This window comes from Symphalangus syndactylus, chromosome 6 (genome assembly GCF_028878055.3).
Source record: "Symphalangus syndactylus isolate Jambi chromosome 6, NHGRI_mSymSyn1-v2.1_pri, whole genome shotgun sequence".
Classification (NCBI taxonomy): domain Eukaryota; kingdom Metazoa; phylum Chordata; class Mammalia; order Primates; family Hylobatidae; genus Symphalangus; species Symphalangus syndactylus.
Genome location: NC_072428.2, coordinates 30,351,369 through 30,370,073, shown reverse-complemented (window position 1 = coordinate 30,370,073; position 18,705 = coordinate 30,351,369). Strand labels below are relative to the sequence as shown.

Genomic DNA, 18,705 nt, shown 5'->3' with positions numbered 1-18,705 from the left:
GAATATGCAAACTGTTAAGTGACATAATTTTACATTTCACTGTATCAAATTGAGTGACAAGCTTTTGTGGTTACAGAAGAAATTGCTATAACAGAGATGTAGTCGCTATAATCTTGTTCACTAAAAATAACTACTAAGTATGCTGAGTGCTTTCCAAGTGTTGGGCCTTGTACTAAATGATTTTCATTTATTAATTCACCTAACTCTTCAATGAACTCTGTGAAATAGGTTCCTTTATCATTTCCATTTACTGTAAATTGTAAAGACGTCATGAAATTTGCATGACAGCACTCAATGAAAGAGCTGTGATTTCAAAATTTCAAACCAGGCCCTTTTTTTTTGCATTTTTTTTCATTCTTCCAGCTTCATTGAGGTATAATTGGCAAATAAAAATTGAATATATTCAAAATGTGCAATGCGATGATTCTATATATGAATACATTATGTAATGATTACATTATATTCAGACATTAACAATCACACATTGTTACAACTGTGTGTCAGTGTGTTTGTGTGAAGACACTTAAGATCTACTATTACAGCAAATTTCCAGTAAATAACCACAGTCACCATGTTGTGTATTAGATTCCCATAACTTATTCAGCTAATAACTAAAAATTTGTACCCTGTGACTAACATCTCCCTATTTCTCCCATCCCCCTAGCCCCTGGCAACCACTCCTCCACTCTGCTTCTGTGAGTTTGCCTTTCTAATCTCCCCTAAATGGTCTCTGATCTTCCCGTCTCGCACACAAAAGAGCAGGAATTTGGAAAGAGAACGGGCCAGATATGGTCAAGGAGAAGAGGAACAACTCTTCATTAATCCTATATTCTGTGACACAGAGTTTGATTTCTTCATAAAATAATAATTGCCTTTATAGACTAAGTATAACTAATTCTTTAAAGACCAGGGTACGTTTTGTTTTTATTTTAATTCAGTCCTTTGTAATTTCTCTAATCTGTATGTACTTTTCTCATTCTTTGGCAGCTGCTTATATTATGATGTGTGAAAATCATACACAAGTTTACCTTCATGTGTTGTAATTATAATTTTTGTTTATGGAGCCATTTATTTGTTCATTCCTCAAAATTTCATTGAATATGTCTCTGAACCATGTATTAAGAAAACACAGAGGAATAAGGTAAGCTATCTGACGTTGAGTATCCTACCTTTGGTATAAAAAAAATTCTCACATATAAAACTCATGTGTAATCCTGTGGTTACATAAGACAAAACAAAATTGTATTGATTACAATCAAACCACTTACATTTCTATGATTTCCTAAACAGCAAGAGGTAAAACTGGAAATTCTCCAGGAAGTAGATTAATAGTTAAGGAAATGAAGAACTTATTGAATAAATTGACTATGGAACTGAAGCCACAAATGAAACTATAAATACTCCAAAATCTTTGGCTACTGAAATAAATAAATAAGGCATATTGAATAAAGAGAATATTAGTGGCTTTTTACACACCTGCTCAATTAAGTACAAATTATGTGATTGATTTATTTTGATGTATAATTGATGTACTTACAAATGATTTGTAAGTACAAATTATACAATTATACAATTGGTTTAATAGAAATTATACAATTGTACACATAAGTACAATTATACTAGAGTGTTTACACTAGTTTGTCTCTAAAAATTTGATATAAACTCCTCCAATTTCCTTACAATTTATTATTATGCTTGTTAGTACATTTTGCTTTGTTCCAGACAGCAGGCATGCCAGTGAATGTGTTTTCACTGTCTGTACTCCATAGAATTTTAAATAACACATTTTATGGAGATACAATTCATGTGCCCTATAATTCACATATTTAATGGGTAAAATTCATTCAAAATTGTGCATACATCACCATGATCAATTTTAGAATATTTTCATTACCCCAAAAAAGAATTTCACGCCATTGGCAGTCACTTCCCATTCTTTCTCACCCCCAATCCTAGACAATCACTAATGTATTTCTAGCTCTATAAATTTGCCTGTTTTGAACATTTCATATAAATGAAGTCATGCAATATTTCATCTCTCTGACTTGTTTCTTTCAATTAGCATAATGTTCTCAAGGTTTGTGTTGTACTATGTGTCAATAATTTATTCATTTTAATTGTCAAATAATATTCTATTCTATAGGTATACCGTATTTCTATCCATTCATCAGTTCATCAACATTTGTGTGGTTTTCATTTTTTTACTTTAATGAATAATGCTGCTATGAACATTCATCAAAAATTTTCTGTGTGATCATGTTTTCATTTATTTTGGGTATGTACACGGGAATAGAAATGTGATGTCCTATGGTATCTACAAATTTCACTTGAGAAACTGCAAACTGTTTTCCAAAGTAGATGCACAATTTTATATTCCGATTAGCATGTATGGAGATTTCCATTTTCCCACATCCAGTCCAGCACTTGTCATCTGTGAATAGAGACAATTTTACTTTCTCCTTTCCTATATAAAAGTCTTTTTTTTTCCCTGTGGTTGCCTACCACCACTACAATTCTGAGTAGAAATTATGAAAGCCAACATCCCTGTCTTGTTGCTGATCTTACACCCAACATTAGGCATAAATTTAGCCATGTATTTTTTTAACAGATATTCTTCATCAGGCTGAGGAAGCTCTGTTTTATTCCTAGCTTGTTGAGTGTATTTATCAGGAAGAGTAGTTGAATTTCTATAGCAATTTTTCTTTATCTATTGAGATATTCAAGTGACTTTTATCTTTGGTTTTGTAAGTCTGGTGTATTATATTAATTGGTTTTTGGACGTCAAACCAAATTTGAAGTCCAAGGATAAAACCCACCTTGTTATGGGATATAATCTTTTTATATATTGCTGAGTTCAGTTTTCTAGCATTTTGTTAATGATTTATGTGTCTATATTAGTAAGATATTTATGGTTTTCTTTTCTTTTTTTTCTGGCTATTGTATTAGGATAATAGTGTACCCATAAAATGAGATGAGAATTTTTCTTTCTTCTGTTTTCTTTTTTTTTTTTTTGAGACAGAGTCTCGCTCTGTCGCCCAGGCTGGAGTGCAGTGGCGCGATCTCGGCTCACTGCAAGCTCCGCCACCCGGGTTCACGCCATTCTCCTGCCTCAGCCTCTCCGAGTAGCTGGGACTACAGGCGCCCGCCACCACGCCCGGCTAATTTTTTGTATTTTTAGTAGAGACGGGGTTTCACCATGGTCTCGATCTCCTGACCTCGTGATCCGCCCGCCTCGGCCTCCCAAAGTGCTGGGATTACAAGCGTGAGCCACCGCGCCCGGCCGTCTTCTGTTTTCTGAAAGAGTCCGTGAAAAAAATTTATAAAAAAATCTTTTTTAGAAGTTTGGTAAATTTTACCAGTAAATTATTTTGAGTCTGTGCTTTTTTGTGTGTGTGGTAGTTACCACCTCATTCTCTTTACTTGTTACAGGACTGTTTAGATTTTGTATTTCTAAGGCAGCTTCAGTTCCTTTCTAGGAATTTGTCAGTTTCACGTATGGTATCTAATTTTTGGACATACATTTGTTAAAAATATTACCTTATAATCCTTTTTATTTCTGTAAAGTTCGTGGTAATGTTACTTACTTCATTCCTGATTTGTAATCCCCTCTTCTTACATTGGTCAGTCTAGCTGAAAGTTTGTCAATGCTGTGGATCTTTCAAATAAACAACTTTTGATTTAATTGATTCTTCCTATTGCTTTTCTCTTTTCCATTTGATTAATTCTCACTCTATTTTTTATTATTTACCTTTTCTGTTTAATTCTGGTTTACCGTGATTTTCCCCCAGTGTCTTAACATGAAAGTTAAATTGATTTAAGATATTTCTTCTTTTATAACGTAATCCTTTTCATCTATAAATTTATATCTTATCACTGCTTTCATGGAAGCCCCAAAGTTTGGGGTTGTTGTACCTTCATTTTTATGCATCTTGATTTTTTTCTCTAATATTTATGTTTTTTTGTTGGCTTATTGGTTATTTAGTAGTGTTTTAATTTTCACATATTTGTGAATTTCCAAATTGCCTTCTTTGTTTATAATTTTGCTCGATTGTTGTTGAAGAAGCTATTTCATGCAATTATTTTAAATTTGTTAAAGATTTTGTTTTATATTTAATAGGGTTTCATGTGCATTTGAGAACAAATTCTATTTTATTACTACTAGATTGAGTATCCTATGGATGTCTGTTAGGTATAGATGGCTTATAATTTGTTCAAGTCTCTTACTTCCTTGCTGATCTTCACATTTGTTCAGTCTATTAATAAAATATTTTAATCTCCAATTATTAATTTTCTATTCAATTGTATTCAGTTTGTTTTACTCATTCTAGTGTTTTGTGTTTAGTTATGTATACTTTAAAACTGTTACGTTGTATTAAAAATTATCCTTTTAATTACTATAAAATGTTTTTCTTTATCTCTAACTACATTTGAATTTATGTGTGTATTGGTCCATTTTCACGCTGCTGATAAAGACATACCTGCGACTGTTACAAAAGAAAGAGGGTTACAAAAGTAACAGGGTTACAAAAGTAAGAGGTTTAATGGACTTACAGTTCCAAGTGGCTAGGGAGGCGTCACCATCATGGCAGAAGGCAAAAGTCACTTCTTACATGGTGGTAGCAAGAGAGAGAACGAGACAGAATCGAAAGCAGAAACCCCTTATAAAACCATCAGCTCTCGTGAGAAATATTTACTACCACGAGAACAGTATGGCAGAAGCTGCCCCCATGGTTCAATTATCTCCCACTGCATCCCTCCTACAACACATGGGAATTATGGGATACAATTCAAGATGAGATTTGGGTAGGGACACAGAGCCAAACCATAGCATTCTGCCCCTGGCCCCTCCTAAATCTCATGCCCTCACATTTCAAAACCAATCATGCCTTCCCAACAGTCTCCCAAAGGCTTAATTCATTTCAGCATTCCAAAGTCCATAGCCCAAAGTCTTATCTGAGACAAGGTATGTCCCTTCTGCCTCTGAGCCTGTAAAATGAAAAGCAAGTTAGTTACTTCCTAGATACAATGGGTGTACAGACATTGGGTAAATACAGTTGCTCCACATGGGAGAAACTGGCCAAAACAAAGAGGCTACAGGCCTCGTGCAAGTCCAGAATCCAGCAGGGCAGTCAAATCTTAAAGCTCCAAAATGATCTCCTTTGACTCCATGTCTCACATCTGGGTCATGCCGACGCAAGAGGTGGGCTCCTGTGGCCTTGTGAAGCTCCGACCCTGTGGCTTTGCCGAATACAGCCCCACTCCTGGCTGCTTTTATGGGCTGGCATTGAGTGTCTGCAGCATTTCCAGGCCCATGGTATGAGCTGTTGATGGATCCACCATTCTGGGGTCTGGAGGGCAGTGGCCCTCTTCTCACAACTCCGCTAAGCGGCGCCTCAGTGGAGACTCTGTGTTGGGGTTTGGATCCCACATTTCCTTTCGGTTTTGCTCTAACAGAGGTTTTCGATGAGCACCCTGCCCCTGTAGCAAACTTCTGCCTAGACATCTGGGCATTTCCATACATCTTCTGAAATCTAGGTGGAAGGTCCCAAACCTCAATTCTTGACATTTGTGCTCCCTCAGGCTCAACACTAGATGGAAGCTGCCAAGGTTTGGGACTTGCACCCTCTGAAGCCACAGCCCAAGCTGTATTTTGGCCCCTTTTAGTCATGGCTGGAGTGGCTCAGGGGCAGGAGACCAAGTCCCCATACTGCACATAGCAGAGGAATTGTCTCTCTCACAGCTTTGCCTAATGATCCTATGTCAGTCAATACTACTGGAAGGACAACATAGCACCCAACAGTTTATTAACTGGACTTTAGCACATAAAAACCAGCAAGACTGTTTTTTTCTCCTTGCTCTCCTTCTCATAGGAAAAAGGCACGTAGGATAAACAGGATCCGCCTCTCATATTTCATACCCAAAAGGACTTAATCTGGGGCAACAAAAAGTTTAAGATAGATAATTAGGGCATATTCCTACTAAGGAAAAGAAGGACAAAGGCCCTAGTGGGCAAAAACTCTATCTCAATCCTGACTCAAAAAGTTACCTACACCCTCTCTGAAATGAATTTGATAGGATGTTGCTTATGGGAATGCACCTTGATGGGGCAGCTGGGTTGTTATGAAATACTCAGGAATCCAGCCAAGCTCAAACCTTTGCCCCTGAGCACAAAGGCAATGTTGGGCACGCTGGTAAAGGACCGCTAGACTCCAGCAGCCTGGACCCCTTTCTTTGTGGTCAAGAAAGGTGGGAAAACAGGTACAGGACTGCTACATAGGTGAGTGTAACTAATCCGATAAGCAGAGGTCCATGGGTGGTTATGCACCCTGGAAAGGAATAAGCATTAGGACCATAGAGGACGCTCTAGGACTAATGCTTATTAGAAAATGACTAGGGGTGCTGGCATCCCTATGTTCTTTTTCCAGATGGGAAACATTCTCCCCAAGACAAAAACACCCCTAAGATGCATTCTGGAGAACTGGGACCAATTTGACCTTCAGATGCTACGAAATAAATGACTTATATTCTTCTGCAGTACCTCCTGGCCACAATATACTCTTCAAAGGGGAGAAACTTGGCCTCCTGAGAGAAGTATACATTATCACACCATCTTACAGCTAGACCTCTTTTGTAGAAAGGAAGGCAAATGGAGTGAAGTGCCATATGTACAAACTTTCTTTTCATTAAGAAGCAACTCACAATTACGTAAAAAGTTTAATTTATGCCCTACAGGAAGGCCTCAGAGTCTACCTCCCTACCCCAACGTGCCCCCGACTCCTTCCCCAACTAATAAGGACCCCCCCCTTGAACCCAAATGGTCCAAAAGGAGATAGACAAAGGGGTAAACAATGAACCAAGGAGTGTCAATATTCCCCGATTATGCCCCCTCCAAGTGGTGGGAGGAGGAGAATTTGGCCCAGTCAGAGTGCATGTACCTTTTTCTCTTTCAGACTTGAAGCAAATTAAAATAGACCTAGGTAAATTCTTACATGACCCTGATGGCTATACTGATGTTTTACAAGGGTTGGGACAATCCTTTGATCTGACATGGAGAGATATAATGCTACTGCTAAATCAGACACTAACCCCAAATGAGAGAAGTGCCACCGTAACTGCAGCCTGAGAGTTCGGCGATCTCTGGTGTCTCAGTCAGGTCAATGACAGGATGGCAACAGAGGAAAGAGAACAATTCCCCACAGGCCAGCAGGCAGTTCCCAGTGAAGACCCTTATTAGGAAGCAAAATCAGAACATGCAGATTGGTGCCGCAGACATTTACTAACTTGTGTGCTAGAAAGGCTAAGGAAAACTAGGAAGAAGCCTTTGAATTATTCAATGATGTCCACTCTAACACAGGGAAAGGAAGAAAATCCTACTGCCTTTCTGGAGAGACTAAGGGAGGCATTAAGGAAGCATACCTCTCTGTCACCTGACTCTATTGATGGCCAGGTAATCTTAAAGGATAAGGTTATCACTCAGTCAGCTGCAGAAATTAGAAAAAAACTTCAAAACTCCGCCTTAGGCCCAGAGCAAAACTTAGAAGCCCTATTGAACTTGGCAACCTCATTTTTTTACAATAGAGATCAGGAGGAGCAGGTGGAACAGGACAAATGGGATTAAAAAAAAAAGGCCACTGCTTTAGTCATGGCCCTCAGGCAAGCAGACTTTGGAGGCTCTAAAAAGGGGAAAGGCTGGGCAAATCGAATGCCTAATAGGGCTTGCTTCCAGTGCGGTCTACAAGGACACTTTAAAGAAGGCTGTCCAAATAGAAATAAGCCACCCCCTCGTCCATGCCTCTTATGTCAAGGGAATCACTGGAAGGCTCACTACCCCAGGGAACGATGGTCCTCTGAGTCAGAAGCCACCAACCAGATGATCCAGCAGCAGGACTGAGGGTGCCCAGGGCAAGCGCCAGCCCATGCCATCACCCTCAAAGAGCCCCGGGTATGCTTGACCATTGAAGGCCAGGAGGTTAACTGTCTCCTGGACACTGGTGCGGCCTTCTCAGTCTTACTGTCCTGTCCCCGACAACTGTCCTCCAGATCTGTCACTATCTGAGGGGTCCTAGGACAGGAAGTCACTAGATACTTCTCCCAGCCACTAAATTGTGACTGGGGAACTTTACTCTTTTCACATGCCTTTCTAATTATGCTTGAAAGCCCCACTCCTTTGTTAGGGAAAGACATCCTAGCAAAAGCAAGGGCCATTATACACTTGAATTAGGAGAAGGAAAAAGGGTGAATACATATACAGACTCTAAGTATGCTTACCTAGTCCTCCATGCCCAGGCAGCAATATGGAGAGAAAGGGAATTCCTAATTTCTGAGGGAACATCTATCAAACATCAGGAAGCCATTAGGAGATTATTATTGGCTGTACAGAAACCTAAAGAGGTGGCAGTCTTACACTGCCGGGGTCATCAGAAAGAACAGGAAAGGGAAATAGAAGGGAACCGCCAAGCAGATTGAAGACAAAAGAACTGTAGGGCGGGATTTTCCATTAGAAATGCTTATAGAAGGACCCCTAGTATGGGGTAATCCCCTCTGGGAAACCAAGCCTCAGTACTCAGCAGAAGAAACAGAATAGGGAATCTCACGAGGACATAATTTCCTCCCCTCAGGATGGCTAGCCTCCGAAGAAGGAAAAATACTTTTGCCTGTAGCTAACCAACGGAAATTACTTAAAATCCTTCACGAAACCTTTACTTAGGCATTGATAATGCCCATCAGATGGCCAAATCATTATTTACTGCACCAGGCCTTTTCAAAACTATCAAGCAGATAGTCAGGGCCTGTGAAGTGTGCCAAAGAAATAATCCCCTGCCTTATCACCAAGCTCCTTCAGGAGAACAAAGAACAGGCCATTACTCAGGAGAAGACTGCCAACTAGATTTTACCCACATCCCCAAATCTCAGGGATTTCAGTATCTACTAGTCTGGGTAGATATTTTCACCGGTTGGGCGGAGGCCTTCCCTTGTAGGACAGAAAAGGCCCAGGAGGTAATAAAGGCACTAATTCTTGAAATAATTCCCAGGTTCATACTTCCCCGAGGCTTACAGAGTGTCAATGGCCCCGCTTTCAAGGCTTCAGTAACCCAGGGAGTATCCCAGGTATTAGGCATATGATATCACTTACACAGCACCTGGAGGCCACAATCCTCAGGAAAAGCCGAGAAAATGAAAGAAACACTCAAACAAAATCTAAAAAAGCTAATCCAAGAAACCCACCTCACATGGCCTGCTCTGTGGCCTATAGCCTTACTAAGAATATGAAACCCTCCCCAGAAATTGGGACTTAGTCCATACAAGATGCTGTATGGATGGCCCTTCCTAATGATCTTGTGCTTGACCGAGAGACAGCCAACTTAGTTGCAGACATCACCTCCTTAGCCAAATATCAACAAGTTCTTAAAACATTACAGGGAACTTGTCCCCCAGAGGAGGGAAAGGAATTATTCCACTGTGGTGACGTGGTATTAGTCAAGTCCCTTCCCTCTAATTCCCCATTCCTAGACACATCCTGTGAAGAACCCTACCCAGTCATTTTATCTAGCCCAACGATGGTTAAAGTAGCTGGAATGGATTCTTGGATACATCACACTCGAGTCAAACCCTGGATATTGCCAAAGGAGCCTGAAAATCCAGGAGACAACGCTGGGTATTCCTGTGAACATCTAGAGGATCTATGCCTGCTCTTCAAGCGACAACTGTGAGGAAAGTAACTAGAATCGTAGATCCCCTTGGCCCTCCCTTGTCATATTTTTCTTTTTACGGTTCTTTTACCCCCTTTCACTCTCACTGTACCTCTTCCACGCTGCTATACTACCAGTAGCTCCCCTTACCAAGAGCTTCTATGGAGAATGCGGCTTCCCAGAAATATCGATGCCCCATCGTATAGGGGTTTTTCTAAAGGAAACCCCACTTTCACTGCCCAAGCCCATAAGCCCCACAACTGCTATAATTCTGCCACTCTTTGCATGCATTCAAATACTTATTATTGGACAGGGAAAATAATTAATCCTAGTTGTGCTGGAGGGCTTGCAGCCACCGTCTGTTGGACTTACTTCAACCATACCGGTATGTCTGATGGGCGTGGAGTTCAAGATCAAGTAAGAGAAAAACACGTAAAGGAAGTAATCTCACTATGTTGGGAGCGGCCTGCCACCATCTTAGGAGCTTTAAGAACAAAGACCCGCCAGTAACATTGTAATTGATATAATTTGATTTAGGTCTGCCATTTCACATTTAATGTTCTATATGCTTCCAATCTATTTCTCTCTCTTTTCCTCTTTTACTGCTTTATTTTTATTAAATTAATATTTCTAATGTATTAAAAATTTTTGTATTACATATGAGTTTTTTTTTTAATGCTTCCCATTGTGCTTATCATATACTTCTTAGCTTACTGGAATCTACTTCAGATTTATACTAAATATTAAAAGATGTAGAAATGTTACTCCTATATGGCTTTATTGTCTCTTACCTCTTTTTTTGCAATTATTGTCATACATACTCAATAATACATTGTTGTGCATATTACTGTATATAATTTTATGTCATTTAAATAAATCGATGAGAGAAAGCATGTTTAAATAGTGTAGTTTTTGCTTTTATTATTAATTGGCACATAATAATTAGACTATGGGGTACAGTGTGACATTTCAATACTGGCATATTTATACAGTGTGTAGTGATCAAATCAGGATAATTAGCATATCCATCACCTCGAACATTTATCATTTCTTTGTGTTGGAAATATTTAAAATCTGCACTTCTAGCTATTTGAAATACAAAAAAGGTTATTGTTAGTTATATTCACCCTATAGTGCTATAGAACGCCTAGAATATATTCCTCCTATCTAGCTGTACTTTTTGTTTAACCAACCTTTCCTATCCCCCCTACTGTGTTTTGTATTGACCATTGTTATTATTATTTCTGCTTCTTTATTCACTTCATCACATCAGGTAGAAATCTTCAATTAGGTTATATTTTATACAGAATATGAAAAGGAAAGAATGAATATACTTTAGGAGAATGTGAAGGCAACAGGACAAGGTGGCAGAAAGATGTCAAGGAGACTTGGAGGACCTCCAGCGAACAGGTGGCACTAAAGCACATCAGCCCTCATGAAGAGGTTTTCAATTTATTCTACAGTTGCTACTCTTGCATCCAAAATAGTACTTACGGTGGTGCAACATTTTTGCATTCTAGTAAAAGTTTTTCTTTAAAGTTGTATGAGGACACAAAAAAAACGATAAATATTTGAGGGGGCGTGCATACTAAATACCCTGAATTTATTATTACACATTGCATGTATGTGTCAATATATCACATGTACTCCATTAATATGTTCAAATATTATATATCAACTTTAAAAAATTAAAATAGCAGCGAAGCATTAGGACACTAGCAGAGGAAATACTAAACTGACCCACGAAGAAACTTTCACAGCTAAGGGCCCATGTGTGGACTCACAGAAAACAATTACTGCTGAACATATAACAAAAAATTACCTACAGATTAGGAATACACATGCCTCTAGTAGAGAGTACACAAAGGCCACAAATGAGAAGCTACAGCATGGAACTCACAGTTAACAAGGAAATCTGCAAAGGACTTCAGAGAACGATGTTAAACTGTTATGAGACAGAAATGGAGGAATTAAGCTTGCAATGCAAGAATGTAATAAAGCACTTTGAAGAAAAAAACAGTCAAAGGGAGTTGGGATGGAGAAGAAATGTGGACAAAGAAATTTTTTAAAAATGGTAAAGCTAAAACCACTACCTACTATTTTGTGTGTGTGTATATATATATATAGCATTTAGTGTGTGTGAATATATATATATATATAAAATCTGCTATATATAAACAATATATGTATATACATTTTATCTGCTATATACTGTTCATATATAACAGATACAATTTCAGAGAGAAGGATAGAATTTCAAATTTATCTGCAGGACTCCTCTCTAGAGACATGGCTGTGAGTAAATTCAGGGAGTCATAGCATAGCCTCTGAGCCTGTTCCTGTCTGGATTGGACCTCCACTGACCGACTATTAGAATAAAAGCCACGGTAGAATCCAGTAGCCTCTGGAAACCACTGAAGCAGGAGGTATTCCAGCACCAGCAAAGGAAGCAGGAGACATGTTAGATCCAGACACTTCATTCCAGATATAGACTCCCCCACTATTCCCAAGGGCTTCTTAAACATTTCTTATAAACACTGTTTTTGTTAGAAGCACCAAATGTATCAAAGACTGTATTTATTTTCTCCTTTTTTCATTTACTGATTGACCTACCTGAGATTCTCATTTAGCAATGGATTTCCTTCTGAATGGGGCAGTTCTTTACCTAAATCAAATGCATTACAGCATTGCCATAGAAAAAGATAAAACTCTATATAGCCAGAGGTAGAAAGGAAGGATCATTTATAATGGAGTCACAAAAAAATGACACCACAGCAGTAATGTCTAATGTAAAATATCTTCTACATTTTGTAAAGAAGTAACAGCTAGCTTTGAACTGTGTTTTTGACTAAACCATCATTCAAGAACAAGGGCAATATGGAGACATTTCCAGGCAAATTAAACCAAGAATGTTAAAAAAATTATGAGAGCCTGAGATACTGGAGAACTCAGGAGAGGGGTCCTATAATCATGAGCTGGTTGAACAATGCAATTAAAGGAGGTAAGATAAATGAAATCATACAGAACGCGATCTTTCAGTATTCACTTTTTTTCACTCAGTGTAAGTCTCTGGAAATGCATCTAGATTGTTATTTTCAGATAGTTGTGTTCCTTTTCTATTGCTGAGTTGTTTTCCATGGTAGTATAAATGTACCACAATTCATTCATTCATTCATTCATTCATTCATTCATTCATCTGTTGAAGAACACCTGAGTAGTTTCCCCATTGGGACAATTACAAATAAAACTTCTTTAAATATTAATGTACAGTGTTTTGCATGAACATAAGTTTTTGTTTCTTTGGGATAATGCCCAGGAGTGCAATTGTTAGGTCATATGAAATTTCAACATCTAGATTGTTAAGAAGTGGCCAAAGTGATTTCCAGAGCAGATGTACCATTTTCCATTGCATGTCCCCATACATCTCAGGATTGTATGAATGATCCAGGTTCTCTGCATTTTTCCAGCATCTGGAATTGTCACTGTCCTTTTGTAAAAATGTTAGTCATTGTGATAGAGTAATGATATTATATTGTGCCTTTAATTTACATTTCCTAAATGGCTATTGATTGTTTCATGCATGCTTTTGTCATCTGTATGTCTTTAGTGAAATATATTTTCAATATCTTTTGCCCATTTTCAAATTTATTTATTTTACTATTGAATTTTAAGTGTTATTTATATATTTCAGATTCTTTACATTCTTTACAGATATGTGTTTTGCAAATACTTCTTCTCACATTATATCTTGTCTTTTCATCCCCCAAAAGACTCTTTTGCAGACCTAAAGTTATTGTTTTTTTTTTTTTAATTTTGATCAAGTCCAGTTTATCGATGTTTCCTTTTATGGATTGTGCTATGGTATCAAGTCTAAGAACTCTTTGCCTAGCCCTAGATTCCAACAGTTTCACTTTTCATTTAAATCAATGATCCATTTTGAATTAACATTTCTGTAAGATGAAAGCCTTAGGCCAAATCTTACCTATAAATGTCCAATTGCTCTCTCACTGTTTGTTTACAAGTCTGTCTTTCCTCCATTGAATTGCTTTTGCACCTTTGTTAAATATCAGATGGACATATTTGCACAGGTCTGTTTCAATGTTCTCTATGTTTTTTCATTGATTTCTGTGTACAAAAATCACATTTTTTATTTTTGTAGCTATATAAAAAGTCTTGAAATCAGATAGCTGTTGCTTCCTATTTTATTCTTTGTTTCATAATTGTTTTACCTATTTTAGTTTTTGCCTTTTCATAGAGATTTTAGAATAATTTTGTCTATATGTGTAAAATATGTTGCTGAGACTTGGATAGAATTTGCGTTAATCATGTATACCAATCTGAAAAGAAGTGACGTCTTTATTATGCTAACTTTCCCAGTCCACGAATATACCTTTTTTATTTACAACTTAGGTCTCTTTTTGTCGCATTTTGTAATTTTTAAATTCTGTCTTTTGCATGTTTTGTTAGAATTATACCTAAATATTTCATTTTCATTAAGAAACTATAAGTGGTATTATATTTTAAATTTTTAGTGGCCATGTCTTTATTGCCAGTATTTAGAAAATAAATTGCATTTTGTATGTTTAATTTGTATCCTGCAACCCTGCTAAACTCACTAGTACTGGGTGGTTTACTCTTGCGTTTTCTTTTACTATTTATGGATTTGCAGGGATTATCTATGTAGAAAGTTTTGTCATCTGAAAATACAAACATATTTTTTTCTCTTTCCAAACTGTATGCCATTTATTTCCTTTGTCTTACAGTACCGTCTAGAAATTCCAACACTGTATTTAATAAGAAAGCTAAAGGCAGATATCCTAGCCATATTTTTAATCATTTGAGAAAAGCATTCAGTCTTTCATCATTCAGTATAATTATAAATATCACTGTTTAAGATACTCTTTTTCGGCTGCATAAATGTCTTCTTTTGAGAAGTGTCTGTTCGTGTCCTTCGCCCACTTTTTGATGGGGTTGTTTTTTCTTGTAAATTTGTTTGAGTTCATTGTAGATTCTGGATATTAGCCCTCTGTCAGATGAGTAGGTTGCAAAAATTTTCTCCCATTCTGTAGGTTGCCTGTTCACTCTGATGGTAGTTTCTTTTGCTGTGCAGAAGCTCTTTAGTTTAATTAGATCCCATTTGTCAATTTTGGCTTTTGTTGCCATTGCTTTGGTGTTTTAGACATGAAGTCCTTGCCCATGCCTATGTCCTGAATGGTATTGCCTAGGTTTGCTTGTAGGATTTGAATGGTTTTGGGACATTTATGAAGCCAAAAAACATATGAATAAATGCTCATCATCACTGGCCATCAGAGAAATGCAAATCAAAACCATAATGAGATACCATCTCACACCAGTTAGAATGGCCATCATTAAAAAGTCAGGAAACAACAGGTGCTGGAGAGGATGTGGAGAAATAAAAACACTTTTACACTGTTGGTGGGACTGTAAACTAGTTCAACCATTGTGGAAGTCAGTGTGGAGATTCCTCAGGGATCTAGAACTAGAAATACCATTTGACCCAGCCATCCCATTACTGGGTATATACCCAAAGGACTATAAATCATGCTGCTATAAAGACACATGCACACGTATGTTTATTGCGGCACTATTCACAATAGCAAAGAGTTGGAACCAACCCAAATGTCCAACAACGATAGACTGGATTAAGAAAATGTGGCACATATACACCATGGAATACTATGCAGCCATAAAAAATGATGAGTTCATGTCCTTTGTAGGGACATGGATGAAACTGGAAACCATCATTCTCAGTAAACTATCGCAAGGACAAAAAACCAAACACTGCAAGTTCTCACTCATAGGTGGGAACTGAACAGTGAGAATTCATGGACACAGGAAGGGGAACATCACACTCCGGGGACTGTTGTGGGGTGGGGGGAGGGGGGAAGGACAGCATTAGAAGATATACCTAATGCTAAATGATGAGTTAATGGGTGCAGCAAACCAACATGGCACATGGATACATATGTAACAAACCTGCACATTGTGCACATGTACCCTAAAACCTGAAGTATAATAATAAAAATAAAAATAAAAATAACTTTTTCAAGATGAAAAAAATCTTTTTAATTCCAGCTTTTCTGAAATATTTATGCTTGTGTGTTGAATTTTGAGTATGCTTTTTTGCTTATATTGATATGATGATGAAACTTTTAGTTTGTTAGATCACACCGATTTATTTATTTATTTTTTTTTTTTTGAGACGGATTCTCGCTCTGTCACCTAGGCTAGAGTGCAGTGGCACGATCTCAGCTCACTGCAAGCTTCACCTCCCAGGTTCATGCCATTCTCCTGCCTCAGCCTCCTGAGTAGCTGGGACTACAGGCGCCCGCCACCACACCCAGCTAATTCGGCTAATTTTTTGTATTTTTTAGTAGAGGTGAGGTTTCACCCTGTTAGCCAGAGATCACACTGATTTTCAAATATTCAACCAGTCTTACATTCCTAAAATGTACTTCAGTTGATAATGGCATATCATTATTACTGAATTCTATTTCTTGATAGTTTGTTAAGGATTTTTGTCTCCATATTCATGAATGATATTTGCTTATAGTTTTCTTTTAGTTTTGTCTTTGGTTTTGGTAATAGGTTACTATTAGCTTAAAAATGAATTAGAAGTGTTTTTTGCATATTCATTTTCTAGAAGTGATTGTGTAAAATCTATCTTAATTTGTCATTAAATGACAGGTAGAATTCTCAATTAATACCATCTCAGCTTGGAGGTTTCATTTCCGGTAGGTTTTAAATTCTAAGTTCGATTTTTTAGAGTTTTAAGGCTACTGAATATCATGCTGGATGACTGGTTTTTTGAGAAATTGATTCATTTTATTAAGTTATCAAGTTGATATGATTAAACTTGTTTGTAGTATTCCTTATTATCCTTTTGATATCTGCACGGTCTGTATGACTTCCCTCATTTCATTAATTCACACCTTCTTTCTTTTTAAATTAACAAGTCTAGCAAAAGTTTTGTCAATTATAAATAACTTTACAAATAACCAGATTTTTGCTTGAATAATTTTCTTTATTGCTTTTCTGTTTTCAAATTGATTAATTTTTGCTTTTATTTTCATAATTTCCTTCCTTTTGCTTACTTTGGATTTATTTTTTTTTCTCTAGGTTTTTGAAGTTGGAGCCTAATTGTTGTTTCAAGAGTTTTTCTCCTTTCTAAGCATTTAGTGCCATAAATTTATTTATCAGAACTACTTTAGCTGTGTCCTGTAATTTTAAAAATGCTGAACCTTAATTTTCCTTCAGTTAAATATAGCTTACACTTACTTTGAGACTTCCTGTTACTGCTCTGCATTACTTAGAAGTGTGTTGTTTAGTAAGCAAGTTTTATGTGTTAAATTGTGATCCCCCTAAGAAAAATATGTCCATGTTCTATTCTTTATCTGTTTATGTGAACTTTTTTGGAAGTAGGGTGTTTGCAGATCTAATCAAGTTAAGATGAAGGTGAACCATAATCCATTATAACTGGTGTCCTTGTAAGGAGAGGAGTAGAGACAGATATAGACATCCAGAGATGGCTGCTATGTGGACAGGTGGGGAGAGTGAAATTTTGTTTCCAGGAGCCAAGGAATGCCAAGAATTCTAGGTAATCACTGGAAAGAAGCAAGGAAGTGTTTTTTCATAAAGACTTCAGAGGGAGCATGGCCCTACCAGCATCTTGATTTCAGACTTCTAGCCTCCAAAACTATGAGAAAACATTTCAATTATTTTAATGATGCCGTAAGAAATAACATACAAAAAATTTTAAATGCTCTTTATTCCTCGTATATCCCTGGAACCCCAAACCAAAAATGCCTTTCTCTCTAGAGTCTTATTATTTTTAGATGAGAACACAAGACGATACTCTTTATAAATGAAGCCTTTCTCCTTCCTTCAGTAGAAATGTTCTTTTATATCATTAATTTAAAAACTGGCAAAAATTAAAAAAAAACTCTATTCCATAATTTATTATCTGTCATTTAATTGGAGTGCCTTCTAACTTTTCAAAAGAATTTTTGAAGCCAAGTTACATCACTCAGCTTTTATCAGTGTTCTACTTTTCTGGGAAAATGCTTTAAGGTCTAAATCGATAGATTTAGTAGCACACGTACAGCTCCACATGACCGTCATGCTGCTTGGCTGGCTTCAGCCTCTCTCTGGACTCAGCTCTCATCAAACTTAACTCACAGTGGCATTCTAATTTTCTAATTATTCAGACCAATTTTCAAACCTTGTGATCATACCGATGCTATTTTTCTGATATCCGTTCCTTCACGGAGTGAAATCCTATGAAATATTCCATGCCTAGCTAAAATGCTAACATTTTGTGAGATCTTTCTAAATTTCCAAGTACATATTAGAAGTTTCTTCTCCCAAGAGCACAATTTGTCAGTTTTATCATGGCACCTATTATGTCTACAGACAAATCTACCTAACCCAATATATTGCAATATATTTTTAGTAGGATAATAGCTAATATTTTTTCTTTTTCTTCTAGCAACTAACATAGTTGTTTGCATACTACTGTATGTAATAAACATTTTTCCACCAGGAAAATATGGTTTTATGTCACCAAATGATTCATTCAATCTGGAAAATGATACTTTGCTTCTGAAAGAAACTCCTAGAAGTTACTGTTTAGAAAATTTAATTCCAGTCTGATCTTCATGCTCAGGGTAATATAAAGATAGTCACTGTGGTCTACAATAAAAGTATGTTTTACTTTTCTCCCTAATGGTATAGCTAGAGAATTCTCCCCATGGTATTATTCAGTTCTACCTGTGAGCGAGGTACTCTGCTGAGCTCTTTAGTTACAATATTAGGACAGATGAGGAAGGAAATGGACAAAGGAATGTTCATGACAATTAATAAAGTGTTTAACGACAAATTTTTTTAAAGGTCTCATTCATTTTAAGGACTGAATTTGATATGTATATATCATAGTTCCTTTATTCATCCATTAATGAACACAGTTTATTTCTCTATCTTAGCTAATTTGAATCAC

General features: G+C 37.0%; 1 protein-coding gene across 1 annotated transcript in view; it reads right to left on the bottom strand.

The window, feature by feature from the left end:
• Nucleotides 1-248: 248 nt before the first annotated feature.
• The window catches only part of LOC134736999 (uncharacterized), a 91,869-nt gene continuing 73,412 nt past the window's right edge, over nucleotides 249-18,705 (bottom strand). Inside the window, exon 2 of the mRNA XM_063641901.1 lies at nucleotides 249-5,932. Coding sequence (XP_063497971.1) covers nucleotides 5,006-5,668 — 663 coding nt within the window. The 5' untranslated portion in view covers nucleotides 5,669-5,932 and the 3' untranslated portion in view covers nucleotides 249-5,005. The remainder of the gene's footprint in view (nucleotides 5,933-18,705) is intronic.